The sequence below is a fragment of the Echeneis naucrates genome, chromosome 24 (assembly GCF_900963305.1).
Source record: "Echeneis naucrates chromosome 24, fEcheNa1.1, whole genome shotgun sequence".
Taxonomy (NCBI): domain Eukaryota; kingdom Metazoa; phylum Chordata; class Actinopteri; order Carangiformes; family Echeneidae; genus Echeneis; species Echeneis naucrates.
Window position 1 is genome coordinate 12,120,610 of NC_042534.1, and position 27,743 is coordinate 12,148,352.

Below are 27,743 nucleotides of genomic sequence, written 5' to 3' on the forward strand. Positions count from 1 at the left end.
CAGGAAAAACGGTATTGTACTGAAATTAAAAGTCCGTCACCTGCGTTTGTCTCGTGTAAGGAAGGACTCGGCGTACAGTCTCAGTTATTCCCGCAATGCTGTAGTCTCCATCTCTGTGGTAGCAGCTGTAGGATGGGCTGAAATGATGTATGTCTGGAGGGAAACGCCGACAGCACCCCCCTCCCCCTCCCCCACCCCCCTCCCTCTCTCAAACTCTACTTCTGCACGGTTACAGCTGACAGCTGCAACACGCAGTAAACCTGAAATCTTCCACTTGACATTTGATAGAATCGGTTTACACTTAAGTTTACACAACGAAGAAACTCGCCATACAGTAGGAAGGTGGCTATTCCTCTGTCGTGACACCTATTGAAAACGTTTCAGAAGTTATGACAACCTAACAGAACTGGAAGTATAATTTCCTTCTGGCCTTATGGCGCCTTAGGTTCAGCCTCCGTCTGGGACTGCATGGGCTCACAGATGAACCAAACTCGCCAGTCAGAACAAAAACGACATCTGAACAGTAGCGCCGTAAAGACTGCAGACGGTGATATTCTCTGACTGGCTGTGTTTCAGGTCAGACCTGTGTGCCATGTTCAGATAGTCGGATTTGATTCTTTGCTGTCAGATCACTGACATACCTGCACTGCTGTCATCACCCCTCTACCTTCGATGCAGCCTCCTCCTACTCTGATAGGAGTGGCAAATGCTGCTCAGCACTGTCTGTTTTCAATGTGTAGCTGCAGTGTCCAGCCGGCAGGTGCTGGTATTAACGCGCACATTTCTGCTGATGTATTAACTGCTTCCAGTTGTTGACTCGTGGCTTCATTTTTATTCTCTTCCTGTCCCTCTGGTTTTCGACTCAAACAGTTTTGATATGGAGTGAATTCAGCAAAGCGTAGTATGTTGTCTTATATTGTCTATTTGGTGAGACAAGTTCCATCAGTAACCACGTTGTGTTTAGTTCTGGTGCGCTCATGGCAATTTTTGCGCACGGCGCGCCGTGTCTTCTAAGAGTTTGGAGCTCTGAGGTGAAAGTCAAACTCGCACTTGACGGAGCTGATGCTGTTGATGCTGGCTTTACTGTCGACCTGGGGATGTTTTGTGCTTTGGGGGAAGGTTTCCGATCTCGGAATACGTCCTGACTTCTGAAACTTCGGATCCAACTCTTCCATGTCCTTTTTAAATTCCAGGGACGTAAATCGGCGTAAGAGCTTGTTGCCCAAAGTCACAGTCGAAGCGTCGTCGGCTGGTGCTGTGAACGGAGGAGCTTCTGCTTTGCTGGGAGACGCCTCCCGCCTCAAGGTTCTGGGTTTACGCAAAGGCACCAGTGTGCGCCCCGGAGGGGTCGGGCTGAGCATACTGGTCGGCAGACTACATCTTTTCTGGTGGTAGCTGTCATGACATCTCTGAATACCGAAGTCAGCCATTTTGGATTTTTCTGCTGCCGATTGATTTTGGTTTTTGTTGGTGAGAATGGGAGTCAGTAGGATTCCCAGGGCGGAGGTCGCGCCGGGTTTGTGTGTGTTTCTGCTGGACCGAGGGGAGAAGAAAGGCGACTTTTGAGCCTCGCAGCTCCGTAGCAGAGAGGGGAGGTGATCATCAGTGTTGATCAATCTCTCCCCGGGTTTAAGATGCTTAAAGCTGGGAGAACGGGGGGAAGGGTTTTTAGGGGTTCGGACTCCGGATAAGTCCAATTCCCGTGCAGGCTCTTCTGTAGACTCTTCTATAGAGTCCATGGACGGTAGTGCACTCTGTTTTGACTGAAGCCTCTGCTGCCATGTGCAGTTTTCAGCCACTAAACAATCGGTAGAATTACACTTTTGGAGGAGCTCGGGTTTGTCCACTAAATGTTCAACTTTACTCCCAAACTTGTCACTTGCAGCATCGCATCTCAGACCGAGTCGCTGCTGCGGGGTGGCCTGAGCTCCGCCCTCAGACTGGCGGCTCTTTCTGGAGCTGGTGGTCAGCGCAGAGATGCAGTCTGTGTGCCCCAGTAACCTCGCCACTTCGACAGCAGAGTTGCCAACTTTATTCTGCCTGTCTATCTGGAGACCGAGTCTCTTGAAAGCTCTCACCAAAAACTCGACCACGCGGGAGTGCCCTGCTACCGCCGCGTACATCAGCCCGGTGTTGCCCCAGCAGTCCACGATCTCCGGGTCCGCGTTGCTTCGGACCAGGATCTTCACGGCATCCAGGTAGCCTTTCTCACAGGCGTGACTGAGCGCGGTGCGCCCTTTGCCGTCCTGACAGTTAACGCCAGCCCCCCTCTGCAGCAGGAGCTCCACAAACTTACACCGCGTCTGTCCGTCCGTCAGGAGGACAGACCAGATGAGGGGCGTCCGTTCGCCTTCGGTGACTGAGTCCACGATCTCCCCGTCCAGCGCGTCCAGGACAAACCTCGCCAGGTGGACTTGATCTTTGGACATTGCCTCCAGGAGGATCTTGGTGCCTGTTTGCTCACCAGACTTCTCGGAGGCCTTGGGCATGTTTCTGAACCGGTTCAACAACCGTCAGAGAAATGTCATAGTCCAACAACCAGGATCAGGTCTGAAACCTCTCCTCTGATCCTTTGGGCGCTGCTGAACAGCCATCAGACCTTTATATATCCAGAGGAAGCCCCGGAGTTACCAGGCAACACAAACATCAGTACCGCGCTTTGTTCGCCTTTCTAATGGAAATACTGTACTTATAATGACAAAAAGCGTCGGCACCGGAGGCCCAGCGACGTGAATCTACCCCGCGCTTGGTGAATGTGATTAGACTGTTTGCTCATTGTTTGATAATAAAGTGCTTGGGGGTGTTTGTGCCGTTCACAATGAATGTGGCCTATGACGGGACTCCACTTCAGACAGTTTCAAAACACTGATCACATCTCAGATAGGACACAGCATGCAGTTTTTCTTTTTATTTACAGGCCCAATATCGTACTTTGACTATTGAGTCACTTTAGTATATGTAGTATAGTATATGCATGAAAGGGCAAATCAAAGGCAAATATTAGGGAGGGACCACAATCAAAAGAAAGCACAACTGAGACACAGGGTTATGTCCCATTTTACACCTGGATTTATTCATACACATACTATAAAACAGTATTAAAGGAGCTGGATAACAACAGTATTTTCATTGCTATAAGTTCAACAATACAATATAAATACAAAAACGCGCACAAAATGGTTTGTTGACAAGCTACAGTTAAAATAGAAAACAGAGAAGATACAGTAGAAACTGAGGAACTCAAATCAGTGATGTTGCTCTGCAAAAATAATCAGCTTTTTTGACAAACTAGAGCCAAAGGTTACATGTAATCACACAACATAAACATTCAACTAGTGCAAAAAAGCCTCTAGCAAACATAATCATCTTAAACTACACGTTATATCTAATATATATAATATACATATTCATTTATTTATATATATGTCTTCATATAAATAACCCTTTAATTTGGCATTTTATCATTCATAAAATAATTTAAAAGTCCTAACAGACACTGAGTGGCACATTTGAAAGCGATGGAATAAAATTTAAAAGCACTTTTTACTCATTTATCTCTGCACTAGATATGTGGTGAGAGTTTTATACTGTATTGTGTGGTGCAGTGAGGGCAGACTGGAAAACAGAAACGAGAACAAACAAGAAAACCCAGTGGCTAATAAATGTCCTTCCCCAATTTCCAGCAGACTCACTTCATCCCCGAGCCCTTGAATGACATAACACAATTGGTCAAAAAGTAAATTAAACTACATACATTCCAGTATATACAAGAACATCCCATCTACCTTCTAAGTGTATTACAGCAGAATAAAAGAAAAAAAAAAAAAAAAAACTTAGATAGGCTGTTTTATACTCAGCTATTTCTGATTTCATTTTCATATCATCACTTAGTAATAGTGTCATTTTGGCTGCTTTCAGTTAGTGTTACACCATTGAATACCTGGCATGATTATATGTGCACAATACTACGGTACCCATAGGATTACTTCATAATAGTACTTCTGTGTCATATTTCTCCTGCAGTAGTTTCTATCTGGCAGTACGACTTGGGCTGTTAAGTGATGCTGTACATGACAAACATTCTGAGACATGGCTGGATGGAGACCTTATCTAAGATCCCCAACATGGATAGTGTTTGGCAGCGTCGTCGCAGACTTTATTACAAATCAGTTAGAGTTGTCTGACATCCTCTGACTGGAGGTGAACAGGGAGACAATGGAGATTCCTAGCTGAGGTTGCTAAGGTGCAGTCAGGAAGCTATTAGGGGAGAACTTCATTAATGAGTGGGAAACTGACAAGATGAGATGGTGCCAACTTCTGTTGGCCAAAGTTCTTGTCTGATGGTAAAAGACAGTCAATTAAAAGAATTAGAGCAGAAATAAAGTGCTGCTGAGGAGGGATTCCTTTACAGCTTTGACATGATTCTCAGAGCATGAAACTCCTTAATGTAAAGTCCAATTGTAACTTTACTTAAATTTGTTGCTAGAAGTTGTTCAGCTCACTGCCTCAGTTTCTAGCTTGAAACTTTCTGTAGTGCATTAAAGGTATACAAACAACCTCATTTTGGGTGCTGTAGCTGCAAAACGTTTAGCTATAACCTCTGGAACTAAGGTTTGAACATCTAAAAATTTGAGGGAATCGTGTTTGTTAATCTTTTGCATAGTAAACATGACTTTGAGCCCCACGTTGCGAGTAAAGAGTATTGTATTAGGGAGTTTTGCATTTTTAAGGGGAAATGAGGCACCATATCAAGGGAATAATGATTAAGACTACATTTAACAGAGAAATTGTCTAGTCATTAGTGACTATTATCTCCCATGTTCCCTTCATAGTCTGACTCAACTATGAGTCCTGCTAATAGTCAGCATTGCTGAGTAACAAAAAGTCAATAATACATCTTTTGTGAAGTTAAATGACACTGAGGGTTTGCTTCTCCTTCGTAGTTATTTTTTATACATTCTTACTGAAATACACAAAACCAGTAGTTCTAGTAGTGCACTGCTACATTTTCCACATTGTTATGATGGCCTATTACATACAAAGTGCTCAGGACAGGACTGTGTGTAGCATACAGTGGACTTCACAAAGTTTATTCATTTGTGCTGTAATGACACATCCTATATATTCTTCTCCCCTCAGCCACGTTGTTTCCGGTGCAGTTACTCGGGTACCAATTAAAAAAAAAAAAAGGGAACGGCTGTCCACGTCATCTGACCTGTGACTGAACGTGTTTGCATGCGTGTGTTTCCACCAATAGCTGCAGCCCCGTTGCCCATAGATCACAGAGAACAGTGAGGGTGATGGAGAATTTGGATCTACATACAGTGGAGGAGGGGATGCATCTGACTCTGCTGCTTCATCTCCGAGGTAATATTTCCTTACTCAATAAGTTGTTAAACTCCTCGTCATACAGTGAAAAGCACCAGTGGCTCAGTGGTTTAAAGTTAGTGCCTAGGGTAAGGGTGCAGAGAGCAGGTGAATGAACAGATGGAAAAAGAAGTGGGCAGAGCTACTTTCTGTCTGTGTGTGGGTTATAGAGGGCTTACTGTGGTGGAGTGTTTCTGCACCTGTGTGTGTGCGCGCATATGTTTGAGTGTTTATGTGTGCGTGCCTCAGTCTCAGTTGCTCACACCACTGTGGCAGGTCTGCGGTCCATCTCTTCCTCCAGCTTCACCATCTGCTGCATGTCCTTGGCCTTTGAGGAGACATAAAAACAGTGACAAACACACAAGTCCTGAATGTTGTATTGCTCATTTGCCCCTAATTCCACAATAAGCTCCTCTGCAGGCTGCTCATAACTGTAGTTTTTCAGGTAAGAAAAACTAAATGCTTGTTAGGAGTGACATATAATATTTAACAGAAAATATCTGTACTGAGACACTGTCACATCCTCTGAAAGCAAATGACTGAGTGGGACTGAAGCACAGTGGAGCAGGTTGTGAGCTGGCTGGTTTTGTGTAGTAATAGCTGGTGAGTCATGGTGGTAAATGACGCAAGCTGCTAGTTGGCAGGGCCGACACCCTGAGAGCTGCAGACTAAAAATGTGGAAATGGGATTTCACAATACAAAGGAAATAATTCACTTTTTAAAAAATCTTTAAATCTATTCAAAAACAGTTTCCTTGTGTACCATTTCCCTGCTTTACTCAGAGATGAATCAGTTTCAGACCGCTTATTGCAGTGCACATTTAAAGGCAGAAAAATAGAGATTTTCAACGGGCCTATCAGAGAAGTGAGGTGAAAAAATAAGAAACAAGACTGAGGGATAGAGGCTGATGAGATGGACGGAAACATGATTATCACTGGTAGAGAAAGGTATCACAGAGTTGAAGGAGATGGAGATGCCTACCTTGAACCTGTTTATTTGCATGATGTGATTTCAAAAGCTGTGCCAGGAGAAGCAAATCATATTAAAAACAAATGAATGACAGATGACAAACTAGAAGGAAAAGATGAAAACATGGGGCATGTGTATATATATATATACATATATACATACACACACACACACACCTATATATGCATCTACAACTTGAACTGTGGGTCAGAGCGATTGTGGTTTGTCTAGTATTAGTGGCAGTGTTTCTATTCTGTTTAGTCCTTTAAGCATTTCTGATGCCAGCTTTGTGGAACATGTCCTGAAACCTAATAACACTTTACGTCATGAATTACAAACTACATTCATACTGAAAAAGCCAGTGAAGCAGTAAGGTTAAAAAAAAAAAAAAGAGGCAATCTGTTTGGTGAACGAAACGTGTCTGGGAGATGCTGTGGTTGGACACTTCACCAGTTCAGATAGTGAACGGCTCATCTTCAGCCTCTCACTGCTTATACTGTAAATGAAATCTGTGTGTCTTCAGTGTTGTACCTGCTCATTGAACTTCTCCAGTTTCTCCAACTGTTCTCTCTGGTTTTTCTGAAGCTGCTCCATTTCCTTCTGATGCTTCATTGCCAGCTGCAGATACAGGGACAATGCATTATGACTATTTAGTTATGTTTAACCCTAAAATAGATACTTTTAACATTGGCTACCATAGTTGTGCTTCAGTGTTGAGTCAAGCTTTCTTTTTTGGGGGGGTTAAAACAATCAGTGGTGAGCAAAACCCAAATATACTGTTTTGCATTTCTATTGGCTGGTCCGTGTCAGCAGCCAACAAGAGTTTATTTTTCAACATCAAAACCCAAAAGGGAAGTTTTTCTTCCAGACTATGTCTGGTCTAGAAGACAGAGGGAGATGAAAATCTTTAGTTGTATTGACACTGTAAAATGAAACTACTGAAGGGCCAACACATCATTTGTATGCTAATACTACCAGAACAAGGGGTAAGGAGGGAGAAGTCCTGACATATTAAATAGTAAATTGTAAATAACAGACCCTCTTCCTTTCATCCAGGAACTTCTTGGTGTTGCTGCTGTTTAGCTCTCGCACTCTCCTAAATAACAACAAGACAGAAAATGGTGTTACAAGTACCATGCAACAATTATCACAGCACGTGCTAACACATGGATATAATATTCAGTCTGCATGCTCACCTCTCTCTCTCTGCCTTGTTTTTGATGCTCTTGTCCTGGCTGATGGCTTTACTGTTTTCCATTGACATCTTGGCCTGGTTGGCACGCATTTCTTTGTTTTGCCTAAAATTGTGTGTGTGGGGAGAGGGGATGCACATTTACTGAGTTACAGTAGCAATACTTGCAGCTGCTAACAATAGTGATGACTAATGGATGCTCACCGTTCATGGATAACTTTGAGCTGCATGGTCTGCTGCTCCTGCACAGTGGTCAGGAGTTTCTTGAGGTGTTCACACTGCTGTGTGACATGGATATCCTTCATGTCCTGCTCCTCACTGCTGTGAGTGCTGCTCAGCTCTGACCACTCTTTTGTGTGTTGTGCTGTGATATCCTTTACCTGAAAACACATAACATGCATACAGGCAATTATCCACAGCTAAGGCAGTCATCATCCTTATCATTGTTAATAATTGTGGAAAGATGAAGAATAGCTTTGGGATAAGCCAGTGCAATTTTACCTTGGCTTTGTGATCAGTGACTAGTGTTTGGATCTTGTCTTCAGTCTCCTTCTTCAGCTCTTGGCAGTTGTTTTCTCTGTAAGGACATCAAATATAAGAGATTGGAGTATCTTCACTTGAATAGGAAAAATCAAGTTTTCAATAGACCCATCTTACTGAAAAGTACCGGGGCCTCAGCTAGCCAAGTGTATAAGTTGTTTTTGTTTGTTTCCATCAGAATATTCAAAATGTGACAGGTTCCCTATCAGTGAGGTTATGTACTTTAGATGCAGTAGTAGTATGCCTGGACTTCTGTAGGATGTACAGTAAAACCAGGCAATGCAGTGCTGTAATGATGCATGGCAATCTAAGCTGTTTACGCCTCATTTTGTTTTCACATAATACTGATACTATTTTTGCGCCCTTACCCGCGTTTTTTGATAGCTTTCTCCAGTAGTTTCTCCAGGGTTGTCCTCTCTTTATCATGCACAGACACCATCTTTTCCACTTGGCTGCAATGGGCTTTCTGCATTACATTTTGATCCTGTTGGGGGGAAAAGAGAGAGAAGTAGATGTGTCACTTTTACAGTTTTAACCTTATGGCTCTACTTTATGAGCAAACACAAGAAGAAACCCTACCTGATTCTAAACAAACCAGATAGCTTAAATCTGTCAAACAGCTGTAGTTCTTCATTGTTCATCTCTATTTTGTAGGATGTATTGTTGTTTTTAATCAGTGATTGTGTACAGTTATTTTATTTGTATTCTGGATCTATTTTTATTGCCACCATGCTTCTAATCTCATTTGGGGCTAAACATCTTTAAACAAAGGTCCTAATAATATTAAATCAGTTTTTCCTCTGTACCTTTTGCACAGCTGCTGTTTTTTAAGAAACAATTCAAATTTTCTTAGGTAGCTGACTGTGGATAGACCTATACTATAATTCAGATTGAGGTTCTAGTGCTAAACATGTATTTAAATCGTAATGTGACTACCATTTGTGGTTTTAATTGCAGTGGTTATGTTATATTCACACTTTCTCTTACAGTGGTTGTAAATTCATTGATGCTCTAATACAGCACTGCAAAATGAACAGAGGAAATTTAAAAAATAGAAATATGCTGTTGCCTCTGAGTAATGGGCCAGCAGTCACATGTCAGTCAACAGATGGGTCTGAATGGGTGTACATGTTTTATGCAATTGAACTTAATACTGTGATAGTTAATCAGCCACTGCACACACCATGGTCTCTATGGTGAGCTCTGGTCAAAGGAAAAGCAGCTTTTGCAAGTCAAATTTCTTATAAACATTAATTATGTGGCTGCATCTATTTGTGATTGTAATGGACAGATGGTGTGTGTCACTTGGGGTGCATGTGTGTGAGTGAATACAGTGATGAAGCAATAGTCAGTGAAGATGAAAGGTGCAACCGGCCCCCAGGCTCCGTGTCTGTCCCTCTGCTCAGAATAAGCAGGAGCCTCTCTGCATTATCAGCAGACACGTCAGAATTAAATCAATGGCCCACCTTTAAGTGTTTCTTCTTTAAAGCACTCAGCTCCTTCTGTTGCTTTTTAATCAGTTTAAGGTATGTCTGCAGTGGGACAGAAGCAGATTTAGTTAGTTGTCTTGTAAAGATCAGGTACAGAAGAGCCTCTTATTATTCCAAACATAATGGCTGGGAGTAGACATTTTATGGTAGTGATACAGTACAGAGAATTCTCCTCGGGCTAAACAGTGAATACAAATATGATCAAAAATACAATATGGCCTATTGTAAATACTACACATGACACATTTCTACAGACTAGAGTTTAGAGTCAGGAGTTGGGTTACTAACCTTCATTTGTTTTAAGTCATCGATGCTCACATTAGGCACAAGTGCAGTGTCTGTAACAGCAGAGGGAAGCGAAATAGCATTGTTTCATACTCTACAAATGTATGTGTTTAATATGTACGGTGTAGGTCAGTATTTACCCTTCTTGGTTTCTGCTGTGTTGTTCTGTGCAGCGTTGGAGGTCTGGGCCATGTCTGAACTGGCCTGTGGTGTGACGCTTGCCTTTATGGTGTCTCCTTTACCCTTTCCCTTTTTGTCGTTCTTTGAGCTTCCACTGGGAACGTCTGCTATGTCGTTCTACAACATGATAGTGATGGATTTATGGGTAAAGTGATGTATCTGATTGAGAGCTGTTTACAAAGCAAGTCCTGTTGACTGTTGCCTGGGTCTGACATCCACAGAGTGAGCCAACATTTACTAAACCATATACAAGTTTTCAGAAATGCTACAGTGATCAGTCTTTAAATGAAAAGTTTTGTGTTTTTATTATATACCGTGTCAATGCCCAGTGCCTTCATCTGGTCAGCTCTCTTTTCTGCTATGGTCAAGAACTTTTTTGGGTCTGATAGAGCATCAACAATAGCTGAAACATACCAAAAAATTAGTTATTATAACAGAGAAAAAAGACAAAGCAGTAACAAGTTATCCAAAATCAAGGTTAGAGGTCAAAAGTTGAGGTTAAGAGCCTTCTTTAAATACTTAAATACTACAGAGCAAAATATGTGGGTTTATTAAACTGAAAAGCAGGATACATAACTTGTTACACTGAATCTCTTTTGTCCTTCCTGCTTAAAGAGATTCACTATAACACAATATCTATCTATTGTCCTCTTGCATGATGGATATTTACTTGCTCAATATGCGAACAGATGACACTTGTCAGTAATGGGGTAGGCTCATGCTTGTTTAGGTAACACGGGCTGTTAAGAAAAGGATTTAATTTTGAACTTCAACTCCAGTCCTGCATGTCTGGTGGGGAAGTGATTCTGGCAGCATGTCTTACAGCAGTGAGCTAATGGTTACAGTAATGGCTCCTCAGTGTCAGCCCTCTGGCTTTTTTATTTTTTTTATTTTTTTTATGACAACTCTGATTGTCCTGCTCATTTGTATGCTGCTGCCTGTTTTAGACTGTCTTACTGCACATTCACTGCCATCATCATGAATGTTAAAATCACCCCAATGCAAACGAATGAGCCTTCCCCTCTCCCTAGCATGCTGAACCAAGGCTCTTAGACGAAGTATATCAGTGTTAAACAAAGCTGGAAATCTGCATTTACACACTGCAGAACATCATACAACATACAGAGTTTTGTTACTGATATGTATGTTTGTGTGTCTGTATCATCCTGTTTCTCTCACCTCCAAATCCGTCGGGCACGTAGGTCTTGAGGATGATTTGGCAGAAAATGGTGGGCAACGACAAGGGGTTGTTGCCCTCATTCCTCAGAGAGATGTGACGGTAGCCAGCCTGCAGGCCGTCCAGAGGCAGGATGCGCTGGCCAATCAGCTTGTTGTTGTCGTCGTAGACTGCGATGCGCAGTACCGCCAGATCTGGTAAGATCACCTGGGATTGGTGGATGAAGGGAAAAGCAGAGAAAGTGGGAGGGAGAAAGAAGGAACCAAAAGATATTCTCTTTAAGCTAAGCTAAAGAAGTATCATTAAAGGTGAAGGTCAAGGCTGAATCTGCAAGGAACACAACAGGGGATGGTGACAGAGATATGGGGCAAAGGCATGATAGCAGAGAAACACAGGCAGTTTCCACAGCGAGTAGATAGCCAGGGAGTGGAGTCTCATGTATATATGCATGTGTGTGGATGCAACTTGTGTCTGCAATTGAACATTTGTGTGCACACCCTTGAGAAAACTAGAGAGGCAGCGAGTCTCTGGCCTTGAGTATGGAGATATGGCGAGAGGAGGATGATTAATACCTAAACAAAGGGGGGAAGGTAAAAGATAAGACTGAAGAATACACACATGAAAACTTGGCCTTGCTGAGGTTCTGCTTGTGAGTGCTGCTGATGTGTAAAGTTTGGTCCGAATCATCCTGACAGCGCTTTGTAAGTGTGCATGTGAAAGACGTGGCAGTCTTTCAGGGTGTCGTCTATGTATAGATGTGAGAAACAAGTCTTTCCAGTTTGTGTGTGTGAGCAGAGCAGCACTGCGGCAGGCTGTGATTGATGGTGTGTGTTAGAAAGCTGGAGTCACAGTCATGGCTGAGAGACTTCTCATTCTGCTTAGAACAGCACTATTGTGTACGTGCACGCACTTTTGTCTTTCATTCTACACATCTCCGTTCTCTATCCTCCCCCCCCCCCCCCCCCCCCCCCCCCCCCCCCGCTCCATTTCTGTTCTTTTCTTTGTGCCCCTCCTTTGCTTCCCAGCTCAGCCCAGCTAAAACACAGGTAAACCTTGGAGCCTCCTCATCACGCTCACCCAGTATTATCCCAGATCATTCCCTCAGTTTTATCCTCTGAATAGTCCTTTCTAACTCCTCTCTGTGTAACAGTTATCTTCAGTCCTGGCCCCTGCTTTGGCTCACCCAACCATTCTCCTGCCCAAGTGGTTACCTTTCTGAAGACGAAAGGCTCCTCGTTGTAGGCAGGGTTTAGTCCATTGTTCATCACCATACGAGTGCGAAACTCCTTCCGGATGGTATCTGTCGGCAACCCGTACATATCAACTTCAACGTAAGTTCCAATTTTCTTATCTGACAGGAACTGCCCTGAGAACACCTGATGTGAAAAGAGAAGTATGACACATGATGTTAAATTTCACGTAAATATTTTAGAATATTTATTCTTGATACAGAAGGTACCATTTAAGCATTACTTTGCAGTGCCAAAAATGTATTAATCACCTATTGTACCTTGTGGCACTGCTCTGATTCTGGTTTCTGTAATAAGACGTTTTTGCAGGAGCATGTTGTAGTAAAAATTTAGAAATAAAATGTACTAATTACTTCCATGTATGATAAGACAACTTCTGACAATAGGAGGATGAAATAACAAGAGGAGAACACTGACTGCCTTCTTAGAACACCATGGTACACCAAGATAAGATTTATCTTCTTTTATTTACAGGGCTGAAGTGTTTTCCTTCATGGGTGACGCGTGAGACAATCTGACCTGTACGCTACAGGTTGCAGCAATGACACCATCCACTGGTGTCTCTGAGAAAGGGTCAAACATCCTGTCTGACCGCCGCATGAAGTCGGGCTTCAGCAGGTACCTAACACAGATGAATGGAGGGGAAAACACACAGAAAAATCTATCTACCTTGAAGAATAAATCAGGGAAAATTGAAGTTCTACATACAACTGTAGTTTCAGTCTTACTCTCTAATGAACTATTGAGAATAAGGAAGTCAGACTGTTAAGGGGCACATCAGAGTGGCATTAACAATGATGGGTGTATGCAAAAGCCCTGATCGCCACACATAAGAGATTTCTAGCATTAGCAGTTAAATATCTTCCCTGAGGGACAGTATTAGAGTCAACGGACAAAAAAGAGGATGGAGAGAGGAAGAGATAGGCGACTGCAGAAAGCCTCAGAGGCAAGTGAAGGAGGAGCTCGTTTCACCAAAGCACTCGCTGGCTCTAGAGGTAGACAGTAGTTATGGTCGCTGCTGGCAACCACTAATGAGATGTGACAAGCTTTAATTGATGAGTTTCAGACCGGGGTGGAGAACAGAGGGATGGGATGGATGAGAATGAGATCAGGACAGGAATGAGCAGTTTTTCTTACCCACAGGAACCATTGTACTCAAACTTTCCCTGGTTCAGCTGCATGGCCAGGTCTAAAGGGAGAGAGAGCGACATTACATCACATTAACATCAAATCTTAAACAAAACAATCAACATTTCCGTGGTGCTTTTTTTTTTCTTGGATGAAAGAAAGAGGAATTTTACATTTCTCCTGACATCTATTTTTTTTTCCTTTAACTTTGAATCTCTCCATAGCCAAAGCTCCAACTCTTGTGTGGACTCCCCCACCTCTGACTTTGTTCACGCTATGCTCACAGTGAGCCTTATGGTCTAAATCCTCTCCCCTCTGGCCATGGGGCAGCAGCTGTTTTACACCAGGCATCACTCTGCGTGTGCATGTGAGCTTCTGCATGTATGTGGCAGTGGTAAGTTTGTGTGTGTGCGAGTGTTTTGAGAGTTTCTGTGTGAAAAGGGGATGAAGTGGAGTAGAATAGGAGTGTGTATGTGTGTATGCTTGCACATGCTTAACCTGATGCTGCAGACAAGAATTGTGTTGTTCAACAACTGGCTCAGTGTGGAGGGATACTATTTGATTGAAGAAATATGGTGAAAATAATTTAGTATGTGGTGGACAGACATTTCAGGTTCAGATATGAATCTGAAATGCCAAAATGTATTTGTTTTTTTTTAACGTGTGTTCATATTCATCCAGATTATATTGGCATACTATAAAAAATTCACTGCATGCATGTTTGCATTACTGTATATGATGTGCTTCTGCGTGCAGGTGCGAGGTCAGAGGTCCCATGTTGCATGTTGTGGTACCTGGGGTCTGGAAGTTGAGTGAGACCATCTGGCAGCCTGCGTTCCAGAAGATCTGAGGCATGTAATTACTGGAGTCCACCCGGCCCCCTTTAGGGTAGATACGGCTCATCTGACGCTTGTTGTAGCTGTGCTGATGCTCAGGAAATTTATAAAAACAAGAAGAGGGAGACCATCTGTGTTGCAGGACATTGGTGTATGAATGGGTGTGTGTGCATCTGACAGACTGCAGGACTATTTTTAGTTGGAACAGCTTGGGTCAAGCAGTTCCAGTGGAGAGAGCGAGTGCGGTAGAGAGGCAAGTATATGCCTCTGAGTGTCAGGCAAAGTTTAAAGGCACACTGGCCTCCAGAGACCTCCAGCTCTTTTCCATCAGCAGTGGAAATAAATATGGCTGAAAAGCATCAGCTCTGACCTGCCCCTCGACTCATTAGGTGGCCTTATTAAGTTCAAACTCAGATCCCATCAGAAAGCTACAGGGGTGTGTTCAGGTGGGGAAAAGTATAATTTCACAGTGAAGATAAGTCCCATTAATAATAACTCTATGAAGTAAATGCAGTCAAAGTGACTCACAACAGTTCCAAGGATACTTGACAAACTCTATGGCATTTGTCTTGAGATAACCCAGGCCAACAGACTCGTTAAAAGATGACATGTTATGGTAGATGTTCCTCTCTGAGAGACAGAAACATTTATGATGAGCAGATAATTGAACTGGAATGTTTGGCATTAATATGTTGACTAGCATTTTGTTTTTATCCAGATCAAAACATAATAAAACAGACCAATATTAACATGAACAATATGATTAGTCATACCAGAAGCATTTTAAAACTTTCAAAATACAAGGAGGAAGTGAAGGCTCACCTTCTGCCAGGTCAAAGCTCTGGAACTTCACTGGCTGTGCGTAGTTGACCATGGCTGAGAGATATGGGTGAATGTTGGTGGTAGCTCCTACATAGGTGTACTGAGCTATTAGTGCTTCTTCCGAGTCTTCTGCAACATCTCCACCCTGCACAGGACAGGTGCACATTCACAAATCCTTGTGTTTCAACACATTGTTGACATTTTTTAGTATTTGATTGTGTGCATGATTGAAAGTAGTAAACTAGTGTGGGGCAGATTAGTGCTTGCCTTCTTGTTATTGTCTTGGTCAGAAGCTTCAGAGATATCTGTGGCATCTGTTGCTTCCGAAATCTCTGTCACTTCATCATCAGGCGCCTTGAAACAAAAGAAAATAAAAACAAATCCATTTAAAAACTCCCTCTCAATCATTCCATTGCCTCATTACTAATTCATGTATCATCAAGTCATTACATTTCTTAATTTATATGCAGGCTGTTTGTCAAAAAAATAAGATAACGAGAAGACGCATTGTAACAACAGCTGTACTTTTAGATAAAGTGGCTTCAGCAAACCAAAAAATTTGAAATGTTCCTTTTTTTTTTTAGATGACACTGTCACATAATGGCACAGGATGAAACTAGCTATGCTTTTTTTCCTCAATGTGCAATAGTGCTGTTGTTTCCAGGTTGGAACCAGCAACAATTAGGATATCACATCATCAACAGGTGTTTTTCAGTGTCTGTTTGTAACCTTGTGTGGTTTTCAGTGATGATACTCCAATTACAGACAGACCATTGTTAGTAAGGAACCCCTTTACAGCTTGTATGGCATATGTATACAAACACTTTCTGACTGACCTCAACAGCATTTATAGTGCTGACATTGGCATTACACCCATGGCAGACTCACCAGTTTGTCGAGCAGCAGTGTGCCAACCCACCTTCTTGATACTGTTGCCACGTTGTTCTTTGCTCACGGTGTTACTCTGGGAAACGCTGTTTGCTTCTTTCTCACTGGTTGCCTCTGACAGACTGGGGGCCTCATCCTTATCCTCAGCCTCTTTTTCTCCTACACTCATACGCAAAGACACCCACAAATAAATACTGAGGTACATATTTTCTCCAATTAGAAAAGAGTTTTCATTCCTTGAAGACTTGAACCAGGTGCTCCCAAAGTTCTGTGATATAACCTGTTTATTTTACAATAAACCATCTAATGTGCACAAACAGACCGTTCTCCGTGTCATCTTCATTCTCCTCCCCCATGATGATGGCTGGTGTGTTGGTCTCCCCTGCCTCCATGTGTTTCTTAAAGGCCTCTAGCTGCTCTGTAGTTTGAAGATAAACATGTTATATCACAAGATAGGTAGAAAATAGAAACAAAGTCATAATGAACAGAGATCCAACACAACAGTAAGATGAGCTGTGTACATACTCTGTTCTACTTCAGGTTTCAGGCGTTTGTTTTTGATGAGTATTTTACGTTTGAGGTCATTTGGAGAGGGTAATGGGCGCGCAGGTTCAATCTGTCAAAGAAGACAATCAGACACTTGAAAACTGATCATCATCATGTTGTTGAAATGAAATCACTGCAGATCAAGACAGGAGTGTTTACCGGATAATTCTCCAGAGGCTGTTTGAGGAGCAAGTCTCCAAAGATTTCTTCACAATATTTGGCCATTTTGTACTGCTGTGGTTTACTGGTGAAACACACACACACAGAGAATGGTTTGTGCCCATATACTGTATACATAAAAACATTATTGCAAATAATCATAATAGAGTCATTATTCAACCTCATGTTATTATTGATTGCACATCTACCTGCAATGATTTTCGAAGGACAAAATAACAGGGTACTCTGAAGTGACAAATGCCGTTTCCTTAATGGCTTGAATAACATCCTGATGAAAGAGTAAAACGAGAGGAAGAGAAACTATCAAGAGGAGAACAAAATACAAGGATAAGGAGAGCAGGTAGCAGCAGAGTCATGCTCTTAATAGTACTGGGCAGACACGCATAATGAAGACACTGAAGCTTCTAGAAACTGTGTGTATGTGTGCGTGTCCATCTGTCTCTCTCTCTCCACCTTAAACAGGATGTCTGTGCACATGGCCTTGCCATGAGTGATAATGGGTTCCTGATCCTCTCCTTTGCCATCCCAACAGTCCAACTCCACACATCTGACAGGGTGGAAAGAGTGATAAATTTCACAGACTTGATCGTATTCACATACCTTTCGAACTGATTTAAAAGGGCGAACATGTGTACACCTTCATCTGTACTGCAATAATATACCTGCATCCGGCCAGTAGAACCTGGCGGTACATCTCTACTGAGGACTTCCCTCCAAACTGTCGCCCTGTCAGGTAAGTGTTGTGGGAAGAGCTAATGAAGTAGTGGGCCAGCGGTTGGTCCATTTCCTGGTACAGTTCCAGCCGATCCAAGAAAACTGGAGCATTTTCATCTGACATCAGGTACCGGCAGAACCCGTCACTGGACATGTGACCTGGATAAGAGATGACAAGGGGTTGTCTTTGTGTTGTACTGGAGTAATTATCTAAATGATGCAATGGAGGATATTCACCATTTAGTGTGTAGAAAATGTAAAAAATAAATAAATAAATAAAAATAAAACCTGTAATGGTATACAATAATTGGTTACTGCAGTATTAGCAATCATATCCCATTTTTGAGCTTACTGTTAAATGTCAGATGTTTATTCAGTTAGCACTCAAAGCTGGCTGTGCCTCTGTCAAGTCAATAGCCAGAACAATGAGGCTCAATGTGGATGTCACCACCCTTTAACAGGGAACAGTGACTGTGCTGCAGCTTCAGAGTCACACAGGCAGATGGCAGCACAGCCTGAAATATCTTTCTGCCTCCTGCCTCCCTTCATGTGTCGTCTTACCTTTCTTCTTCAGCCCTTCGTCTCGCTCATATTTCTCAATGATCTGCATGGCTCTCTTAGGGTCGTAGAATGGAAACAGAATCTCATTCAACCTTGGGTCACGCTGGTTCTGTAACACACACACACACACACACAGAGAGAGTTGTCCTCAGAAATAGTTAACACAAAGTGGATCTTAGACGAAGAAACAGCCATGATACATCAGTATAGTTGCTTGAAGTAGCTTGCTTATTGTGACATCATTAAAGCTAAACACAAAGCACTTAACAGGATGCAACAAACATAATTATATGTGAGATATTCACAAGAAACTGAGTTACGCTTAACGGTGAGTGATTATGTGTTTGCATTAAGTGAAGGGGTTGTACATCAAGGGATTATAGGAAGCTTTAGATTAGCAAAACAACAACATGAAAACATACTGCCACTGCCCAGCCACTAGGCCAGGTGGGAATGAATCTAACCAAAGCTGTGGCTCTAAGGTAGGGTCCAGAATGTGATGCACTGGGCTGGGCATGGAAACAGCACACACATGACTGCAGTATGGAGGGACTAGCCAGGTATTCAGCCACAAGCAGCACTGCCACAGAATGCAAACACAGACAGCAGGAAACAAGACGAGCCGAGCAGGAAGCAACAGGATGGAAATCTCTACCCTCCCGTTGCCATGGCAACACCAATCACAAGCAAGGAGGCAAGCGACGTAGGGAGAAGATGGGGGAATGGGATGTGGGTCGGCATGCAGAACAGGGGAGCCGGTTGAAGTTGCCCTTGCAGGCTGACTGTAAGTTAAATAGTTTGTCCGTCTCATTAATGGAGTTTTAATGGGAGTCATCCGATGTGCAGCCCGGCTCCGGAGGGCAACTTCCACCCAGAAAAGGATGGAGGTAAAGGAGGGCAGCTTTGAAGAGGGGCATGGGCAAACGAAATACAAAGAAAAGTTAATGAATGATAAAGAGCTTACTTCATTCAGAAAGCTGACTAACTGGTCTACAGTTAAATAATCAGTTTTGCTCCCATTGCTGCAAAGGAATTAATAGAAAAAAACCAAACAAACAAAAAAAAATGTTAGGCTTCCTGGAATAGACACCCTTACAGTCATTCACATAGTCAGTTAAAATTAGAAAGCAATCCTTAAAGAAGATCATTCCTAAACAGTTCCCTTTTAGTAATGTGTTAATCATCAGTCTTTTTTAAATGTTGTCATTAGGTTGAATATAATTAATGAACTGTGGAAGCAGGTTAGGCTGTCCAGACATAGTTAGTGCAGCAGGCGCAGAAACATTTGTCCTGATTATTTCCAATAAGATGCAGTAGCTCACACTTGGGGGATTGTTTTTACAGTGGAGATCATTTCTCTGTTTAAGCCACAGGTAACGTGCAAAGTTCAATGCCAGGGCACTGCTTCAAGTTACTTATTTAAAGGATTTATCAAGGTTTACTATTTTTAAGGTACAACATGAGTGACCACAATAACATGAAGTAGCTGAAGGCAGGTTAAAAAGGAAACTCACATCTTCTTGAAGAGTTCTTCTATGTCTGTGCGTGGGCAGATCTTCTGTGTGAGCGCGTAGAAAATGTCAAAAGTGAAATCTGATGGTTCAATCTCATCGTTCTGGGGAGGATAAACAAGTCTGCCATGTATTAACAGGAGAACTATTCACTGACAGCTAAAACAGTCAAATAACATAGCCTCGTCTGACCACTAGGTGTAGTCTTTATTTTCTGACCTTTCCACTGGGAAGGCCCAGATCCTTCAGAGCCTGAAAAATCCCCTTCTCTGTCTTCCCTGATGCAAATGTCCGTGTAATTCTATAAGGAAGAACAACAAGCACAGCAGCTGAAGAGTAACACAGAGTGAATCGTATAAGGATCAAATAGATTCTGGCAGGAACTGTTACAGTGACCAATCACTCTCACCCTCTCACAGGAATCTTCCCATTCACATTGGTCAGGAAGCACATTCTCATCCAGCTGAATAAGACAAGAAAAGGGGATTATTTCTCACCAGTTATCACTCATACATTTACAGAAAAACAAAACTGGACTTCAAAGTCTTTAGATTGTGATTCAAAAGGTGGAATTAAGGTAAATGATAAATGTGGAGAGTCTGCAGCAATGAGCACTCACTGTTTCTTCAGGCAGGTCATCGGACAGACATTGTTGGCCTTAAAGTTGTGAATCACTGACCTCAAACCTTCGATCCACTTCTGCAATCAAACAAGCAAAAGTATTTAGGACAAGACACAGACAGAGCCTTATCCTCTAAAAACACACTGACCAACAAAGGCCCATATGTATATACACACAGAGCAGCGGAGGGCGTGTGCAGGAGTACGTATTGTGTTTAGAATTGAGCGCCTTTGGGGAAATAAACAAGCAAATGAACTGCCTCTTAATTCACACGCATGGGCGAATGTTTTGACAGGACAAACAGGAACACATACACATACACAGACTGATAAACACAGTAGGCTGTTTCAAGGCTCCAAAAGCTGTGAAAGCAAACAAAAAACCTAAGAAGGCCTTGTAACATGACAAGAACACGCTGATGCTGACTGCATCAACGCAAACACTGAGGATGGTAGTCTGAGCATTTGACCCTCCTGGCTCTCCATCTTTAAATCTCTCTGCTGCTTCGAACTCTCCTACATCTTGCTCTGTCTTTCCTCCACTTACACAGAAGATTATTACTGAAATCTTGAAAAACATTAAACAAGATAACACGGTGCAGCAGGCATTGTCTGTTTGAGCATGTGGTGTCTGTAAACTTCTGTGTGTGTCTGCGTATTTAAATAACTGACATCTATTACTTAGGGTTACCTGCATACTGTGTGTGTGTGAGAGAGAGCGGGTGAGATAGACTGATAAAGGGAGAGAAATGAAATGGCGGACAAATGTGTGTTTTTGGGGGGTAGTTGTGTAGCTGAGTGTGTTTGTTTCGGCCCTCAGGCCCTCCTGCTGAAGGCTGTTGCATGCATATCATCTGCAGCCGTGTGGTTGTGAGCTGCTGGAGCTCAAACATCATTTGTAACACCCATCAACACAAAATCACCGTCTCATGTGTCCTGCATAAACACAAACAGATCTGTGCAGGCACCAAATGAACAGGTTCAAACTCATTCATGTTCCAACTGGATCTTAGGAGGTTTTGTGACAAACCAGTAAGTTTTTATCCATTAATTAGACATTATTGTATAATGTTTAACTGATGAACCTTCATTTTCATTAAGGCTAGCAGCGTGCTTTGTCACTTCCAGCAAGTTCTTTCTACTTTTTGAGAGAGTCCTCCTGGACTAATAACAATTGTGTACGATGAATCCTGTTGACAGAAATCCAGCCTTTATTTTCATGAAACATTTTTGGAAGTCATTGATTCTGGATTGATAGAATTATTTTACTGGCAGACAAAACCTCCAGCAGAGTTAAATTTCACTCCCTTGCAGTTGTTAAAGTGCTTTTCTTTGCTTTGGCTTTGTGTCCTTCCCTACTTGCCAAGCCTTTGGGCTACAGTGGATTTGTCACTAAATAGTTTACTAAACTTGTAAACTAAAAAGTTTTCATTGCCTTGAAGCTGAAATTAAAAAACCAAAAGAAAACAGCAAACCAAGCCTTATATCGTTGATGTAGACCTTAACCTTTTGTTCAATAGCACATCGATCAATGTTACACAACATTATATAGAACTGTGTGACATACGCAACATTTATTTTGAGTCGGTCCCTCATACACTGTGCTGCCTCCATGAAAGCTCTCTGGCATATCTAATGAGTATTAATCTACAGCTAAATATAGACCCCCCTAAAGAGGACTATTTTAAACAAACTGTAGTACCTGCTGTTTCAGGAATGTTTCAGTAAAAGATATATATATACACACACACACACACACACACACACACACACACACACACACATATATATAAAACCAAAACAACAACAAGAAAAAGCTAGGGTTTTGTAACTCTTTTTAAAGATTTAAGTTTTTTATAGAAGCAAATGGACTCAGTTTGTGCCATAGACAGGGTAGGGATGTTAGAAAGAAGCCAGCTATTATGGGATTTGACAATTTTATATTAATGTCAGCCTCACTGTTTGAAGAGTGACCAACACTGGCTGTAATTCTCAGAGAAAAGCATTTAATTATTCCACCACTGACGCAGCATTTTTTTCTGTTGTATTCAAATCCAATTTAATTCAAGTCCAGCAAACATTGACATTTAATTTGTTTGCATTTTGAGATGTCTATACAGTTTGAAAGTTTGCCAGCAGGGGTCAGCAATAATAATGTCTGCTGATTAGAAAGACCACCACCGAGGTGATGAGAAAGGAGACAGAGGAGGTGGTATCATCTGTTTGATCCCAAAACAGAGAGGATGAGATGAACAAAAAAGAGTGAAAGCCTTAAAAAGAGAGGTATTTCTCTTTACAATCAGCCATGCATTTATTTCTCAGAGCTTTTTCTGCAATGAATGGGAAGGAAAAAAAGAGAAAGAAAGGACACTAAGAGCAAGACAAGGGATCAGAAATTAACAACAAAGAGAGGATTGACCCGATGAGATAGAGATGAAATGAGACAGAAAAATTTGTCATTCCAAAATGCGTCTATTTATCAGAACAAACCAAGGTCACTGCTGCCTTCTGTAGGAGATGGCATACGAGCTGTCCACCTGCCCATTTGCTTTGTCTCTGAATTAAATATTGACACAATGTGTACACTGTGGAAATGTTGAATGAATTAAATCTGTGCTCCTTTGTTTTCAAAATGCTTCCCAAGATGTACATCTAAACATTTCCTTCAGCTGCTTTTAGGGGTTTTGAGGAGTGCTGCTTAGGTAGTAGCACATGGATATAAATGCCTAGCTTACTTTGAGTGAATTCCGAAGTTTACTTTGTTGCTGAAGAGGTTATGAAAAACAGCGTGGATATGCTTATATATGTGTATGAAGCAGAAAAACATTATTTGGATATAGCTACCCAGATTTTGACTTTTGCATTGAGATGGAACATCATCAAGTTTCATCTCTGCACTGAGCTGTGGAAATACATAGCCTGTGTGTATTTACCCTGGCTGTGTCTGGGCTCTCTGCCACCAAGAACATGAAGTTCAGGTTGACCAGGTCCGTGCCACTGCAGATGCAGATGATACAGCCCTCCAAGTCTGCCTCTGTCTTTCCAATGGTCTCGAATGATGACAAGATTTTTGGGTCCTAAGAAACATAAGCAGCATGAGAAAAAGCAGAGCTGTTTTAATAGGAGTAAAAGTGTATTATATCCAGGTGTAAAATGTTACAGAATTATTTGATGGCGTGCATAACAACACTAAGGGCAGGGCTTATTCTCCCCTCATCTAGAATTATTGCAGTAAAACAGGTGAAGAGAGAGACAGTTATTGCTCATGTTCCTTTTAGAAAAGTATGATATCTGGTGCGCATAATCCTCATTATACTTGAAGCTCCCTGTCAGCTAAAGAGTAATACAATGAATATCAATCACAGAGGAACAAATATTTAACACAATATCAAAAGAAATCTGCCAGCACTCTTCCCAACAACATTAAACAGATCATTGAAATATTTCACTGAGTGCTGATTTTAATGTGTTGGCAGCCCTGGAAAGTTAAATTTCAGACATTGCTGGATAGGAGCATAGTGGAGGTTACTGTGTGTGAGGTCCACATGGGTCTCAAGTGGTGAGTGACACTGTAACTCCTATATATTGAGACATTACAAAGGACAGCTAATTGGATGTTACCTCATCAATTTTAAGTAAAACACTTTGGCTTTCTTTGCAGCCCTGACCAGACATCCATTTTTATGTTGTCATGTTTACACATAGTAATGTAGCATACCAGAGTATTAATGTGAAGCACAGCATATGTGTATAAATAATTATGATGTCAAAGATCTTTGTATTGAACTAGCCACGGGTTTCAGATTTGAAACCTGAAAAATATATCAAGGCATTTCAAACCTGCCAGGTTAATAAGAGCAATTTAATGAACACCAATCTGGATTCTGACAGGGGGGACAAATAAAGGAGGTCAGGAAACAATAAAAACAGATCATTATGAGAAGGATCACAATAGGAAATGAAAGTCTTGCTTGAATGATGTTGAAAGTTTTTGATACATTACATCAACCTGAACGAGGAAGCTATTATTTCATTAATGCATCAGCATGTGGGCCAAACACATGAATAATGTGAAACACAACATTAAAAATAAAAACATCTTCAAACTTCACAACCAATCATGTCTTTTGTCTTTTTTTGTTTCCTGTCATGTCACAATGAAATTAATTAAACTAATCACCTATTAAATATCTAATCTAATATTACAACAAATAAGAAAACCTGCTTTAGTATGCTTATGTATTTGTATATAGCTTGAAATTTTAAGTTACACTGAATTTCAAATATTAAAGACAGTAACTTGTGCTTTATAGGACATCAGATATTTAAAGATGCTTAGTGACCCTGATTACCATCCCCAAAATAATCTATAGTTTTTTACCACAATTCAACCCAAATGGATGAAAACTCCTGTTCAGTCAATGAAGCATAAAATCCACAGAAAGATTTTCTCACTATCTAAAACAGCACGACTCCTCCCACTTATCTTTTCAATCAGATTTCATTCTGCCACCGCCGTCACCATGAAGATAGTGATGTATTTTTGTCATGATTAGATTAACAGCAACAGGCAACAGGCTCTGCTGTTTTAAAACCCCAGCCAGCAATCATCCATTCATCTTCTCACTCATTGGATTATCTGAAACAGCTCTCAGAGCTTGTGAGAAGCCCCACTACTTACAGAGCAACACACAGCATTTGAACAAACAGAAGGAAGTGCTATCAGGCTGCAGTATCTGTATACGTGCCCTTACACATGTACATACATACACCTCCACACGGAGGACCAAACAAACAGACCCAATCCTGCTCTCAGCAGTACATACACAGCCAGGTTAGGTAAACAGCACTTGCCAATGTCTACTGTCAGGCCTCTGATTATCAGTGGCTTAAAAGGTTCGTCTCCTAATTAGAGGCAGCCATCCACGAGTATTCCTGTAACAGCTTTCATAAAGTATCTGGTCTGCATGGTGCTAAATACTGCAATATAATGCATCACTGTCAGTGCTAAACTACACTAATCAATATTTAATATGCAGTGAAACCGTGAAGTATTGTAGTTGTGTGTATATCTGGTTCCATGTCACATAACAACATAAAAGATTGGTTGCTAATATTGAGTCTGAAGGTACATCTAGTCATTTCAGGATCAGTTTCCTTTTACAAAAAGTAATGCTCACAGAAACAGGACATTTTACATCTGTGACTATTTGATCCCAGAACGAACTTCACTCAGTAGTTCCCTGACATGCCATCATTATATGGCTGGATGGGTTTCATTATTTCTCTATAGGTCAAAAGCACAAGTCAGGGCTGCAAATAAGTTTCACATACAAAATGCTCAGCCAGGGTTGTATAAATATTGAGTAGTTAAATATCTCATGTTTATGTTCACCAAGTGCCCCAAATGACTCTGGTATTTCAGGAAGAAGGTTGGCAGCTGTGAGTCCCAGATCAGTCAGTCAATCGATTGATTACACTGCGGAAGCCTCAGCTAATTAAAGTGTGAGTAACGTGTCTGACGTCAGTGTCCTTAGATTTTATTATGACGGTTATTGAGGAAGCATGAGACTGAATGCGAAGAGCGGGTGGCTTTAGAGCATGAACTGTTGTGGAGGCAGAAGCAAAGAAATTGTTTTGTTTGAGGTCTCACCTTTGGGACGGCACCAACACGAATACTGTTGATGAGCGAACACTCAAGCACCTGGCCCTCCTGCAGGAGAGGTGCCCACACAGGGAGATACAGAGGCAGAGACAGGGTGACAGCAGGCAAAGATTGGGACAGAGAAAGGTGGGGAGAAGATTGAGAGAACAACATATTGCTTACAATGTTTTTTTCTAAAAGTCAATTTAACACTAGTAACACACTATAACACTATAACTTTTCATTATCTAAACAGTTATTAATGTTGATCATTAGAGAGCAAATGTGGCCCTTGTCTCTTCCATAATCAAGTTTTCAGTAAGTAATACCACAGTTAATATTTTTTCTTTTGTAAATTAAGAATAAAAGTCATCATTTACATGGTCTAGCCAAGTATTTTAACAAGGACATCAGTACATCATAGAATAATGAGCAAAACCCAACTGTAAATAGGCAATTCCCCTATTAACATCAAAATGACTTAACTTTATTGTTAAGAGACAATTATTCTTCTCTGAAAAGCCTGAAGTTTAATTAAAACATGGTTGTGGCCAAGGAAATCATTGTCAAAACCGTTTATACACTTTGGATTTGTTGTTACAGTTGTTTGATAGATAGATGATATATATTTATTTCATCTGCCCAGTATCCCCACACATGTATTCTGTCAGTATGGTTAAATTATGTTAAGCTATTTGCTTTAAGTATCAGACCATTTGAATAGTATCAACATGACGAATTGCTATGATAAGTGTTATTCAAATTCCCCATGAAGGTTACTAGGAGGCAACATAGAGGACTCAACCAAGGAAGAATATATATATATATATATATATATATATTTTTTTTTTTTTTTTTTTTTTTTTTTTTGCTTGACCTCAGTAGCAGATAAGATGATACTCAAAAAGGTGAAGATGTGGAGGTCGTACCTTTCCCTCACTCTTCCAGGTAATAAAAAAGCCATATTCATCCACCCTCATCTGACAATTGGGCTCAAAGATGTATGGGTCCTGCAGAGGGGAGAAACGGTTTTTGCAAGAGGGAGGGCTTCATCAGTCACATGGTTTTATTTGACATTTCAAGATGTTAAACATCCAACCTGTTTAACACAGTGTGCTTATGCAACCAGACAAACACATGTAGGTCTAATTCATTTTCTAAGACACACCTGTCTGCCAAAGGACACACACACACACACAAAGTATACCAAAATACATTTAGTATGTGCGCATACACATTGTGTGCTGAGGATAATGAAGAAACTTACTGCTAAGACAAACAAAATGAGATAAATAGGAGCTGTTAAATGCAAGTATAGGCTGACTGGAACACAGACTGTGTGCAACCCCAAGCAAGATACAGGTGTCTGGGTGTCTGTGTGCAGGAACACACGTTTCTAAGGGATCCAATCATGTGCTGCCACTGCCCCTGTGAAAGTACTGCACAAAAATGCTGCAGTTCAACAGGAGTGCGGATGAAGCATGTCTACTGACATTAGCCTGCTTATCTTACGCAAACATTTTGCACTCAATTCAATCAGCTGCTGGATTGGTGACCGTGCTGACAAATGAATGTGTCATAGTCTATGTGTGTGTGTTTTATTTCACTCACATCACACCTCTGAGGAGGATAAAACATAGGAGAGAAAAATAGAAGAGGAGATGGCTGCTGGGTCACTCTAACTCTAATATTAGCATTAGGGAACAGTGTGACACACTCGTGCACACACACATCCACACAAAATTTATTATTTCAGGATGTTGCTGTCATGACATGCACTGCTGCAAATAGGCCTAAGCTGTTATTTGAATGTCTCTTGCTATCATATCCTGTCATCCATAA

The 27,743-nt window shown here is 41.4% G+C and overlaps 1 protein-coding gene across 6 annotated transcripts in view; it reads right to left on the bottom strand.

The window, feature by feature from the left end:
- Positions 1 to 2,981: 2,981 nt before the first annotated feature.
- The window catches only part of plcb4b (phospholipase C, beta 4b), a 54,854-nt gene continuing 30,092 nt past the window's right edge, over positions 2,982 to 27,743 (bottom strand). For 4 of the 6 annotated variants that reach the window (XM_029496384.1, XM_029496382.1, XM_029496385.1 and 1 more), the window contains 36 exons: positions 26,831 to 26,911; positions 25,911 to 25,970; positions 23,191 to 23,334; positions 20,256 to 20,335; positions 20,046 to 20,099; positions 19,856 to 19,937; positions 19,640 to 19,740; positions 19,090 to 19,147; positions 18,126 to 18,234; positions 17,513 to 17,723; positions 17,304 to 17,397; positions 17,039 to 17,118; positions 16,830 to 16,914; positions 16,650 to 16,740; positions 16,447 to 16,542; positions 16,156 to 16,283; positions 15,504 to 15,590; positions 15,237 to 15,381; positions 14,960 to 15,044; positions 14,373 to 14,497; positions 13,588 to 13,639; positions 12,970 to 13,072; positions 12,412 to 12,576; positions 11,203 to 11,407; positions 10,338 to 10,426; positions 9,984 to 10,140; positions 9,847 to 9,896; positions 9,535 to 9,600; positions 8,437 to 8,552; positions 8,030 to 8,105; positions 7,733 to 7,908; positions 7,533 to 7,634; positions 7,375 to 7,432; positions 6,868 to 6,954; positions 6,349 to 6,385; positions 2,982 to 5,695 (listed from right to left, as the gene is read on the bottom strand). In XM_029496384.1, coding sequence (XP_029352244.1) covers positions 5,619 to 5,695; positions 6,349 to 6,385; positions 6,868 to 6,954; positions 7,375 to 7,432; positions 7,533 to 7,634; positions 7,733 to 7,908; positions 8,030 to 8,105; positions 8,437 to 8,552; positions 9,535 to 9,600; positions 9,847 to 9,896; positions 9,984 to 10,140; positions 10,338 to 10,426; positions 11,203 to 11,407; positions 12,412 to 12,576; positions 12,970 to 13,072; positions 13,588 to 13,639; positions 14,373 to 14,497; positions 14,960 to 15,044; positions 15,237 to 15,381; positions 15,504 to 15,590; positions 16,156 to 16,283; positions 16,447 to 16,542; positions 16,650 to 16,740; positions 16,830 to 16,914; positions 17,039 to 17,118; positions 17,304 to 17,397; positions 17,513 to 17,723; positions 18,126 to 18,234; positions 19,090 to 19,147; positions 19,640 to 19,740; positions 19,856 to 19,937; positions 20,046 to 20,099; positions 20,256 to 20,335; positions 23,191 to 23,334; positions 25,911 to 25,970; positions 26,831 to 26,911 — 3,612 coding nt within the window. In that variant the 3' untranslated portion in view covers positions 2,982 to 5,618. The remainder of the gene's footprint in view (positions 5,696 to 6,348; positions 6,386 to 6,867; positions 6,955 to 7,374; positions 7,433 to 7,532; positions 7,635 to 7,732; positions 7,909 to 8,029; positions 8,106 to 8,436; positions 8,553 to 9,534; positions 9,601 to 9,846; positions 9,897 to 9,983; positions 10,141 to 10,337; positions 10,427 to 11,202; positions 11,408 to 12,411; positions 12,577 to 12,969; positions 13,073 to 13,587; positions 13,640 to 14,372; positions 14,498 to 14,959; positions 15,045 to 15,236; positions 15,382 to 15,503; positions 15,591 to 16,155; positions 16,284 to 16,446; positions 16,543 to 16,649; positions 16,741 to 16,829; positions 16,915 to 17,038; positions 17,119 to 17,303; positions 17,398 to 17,512; positions 17,724 to 18,125; positions 18,235 to 19,089; positions 19,148 to 19,639; positions 19,741 to 19,855; positions 19,938 to 20,045; positions 20,100 to 20,255; positions 20,336 to 23,190; positions 23,335 to 25,910; positions 25,971 to 26,830; positions 26,912 to 27,743) is intronic. The other 2 variants (XM_029496386.1, XM_029496387.1) reach the window with 2 other exon arrangements.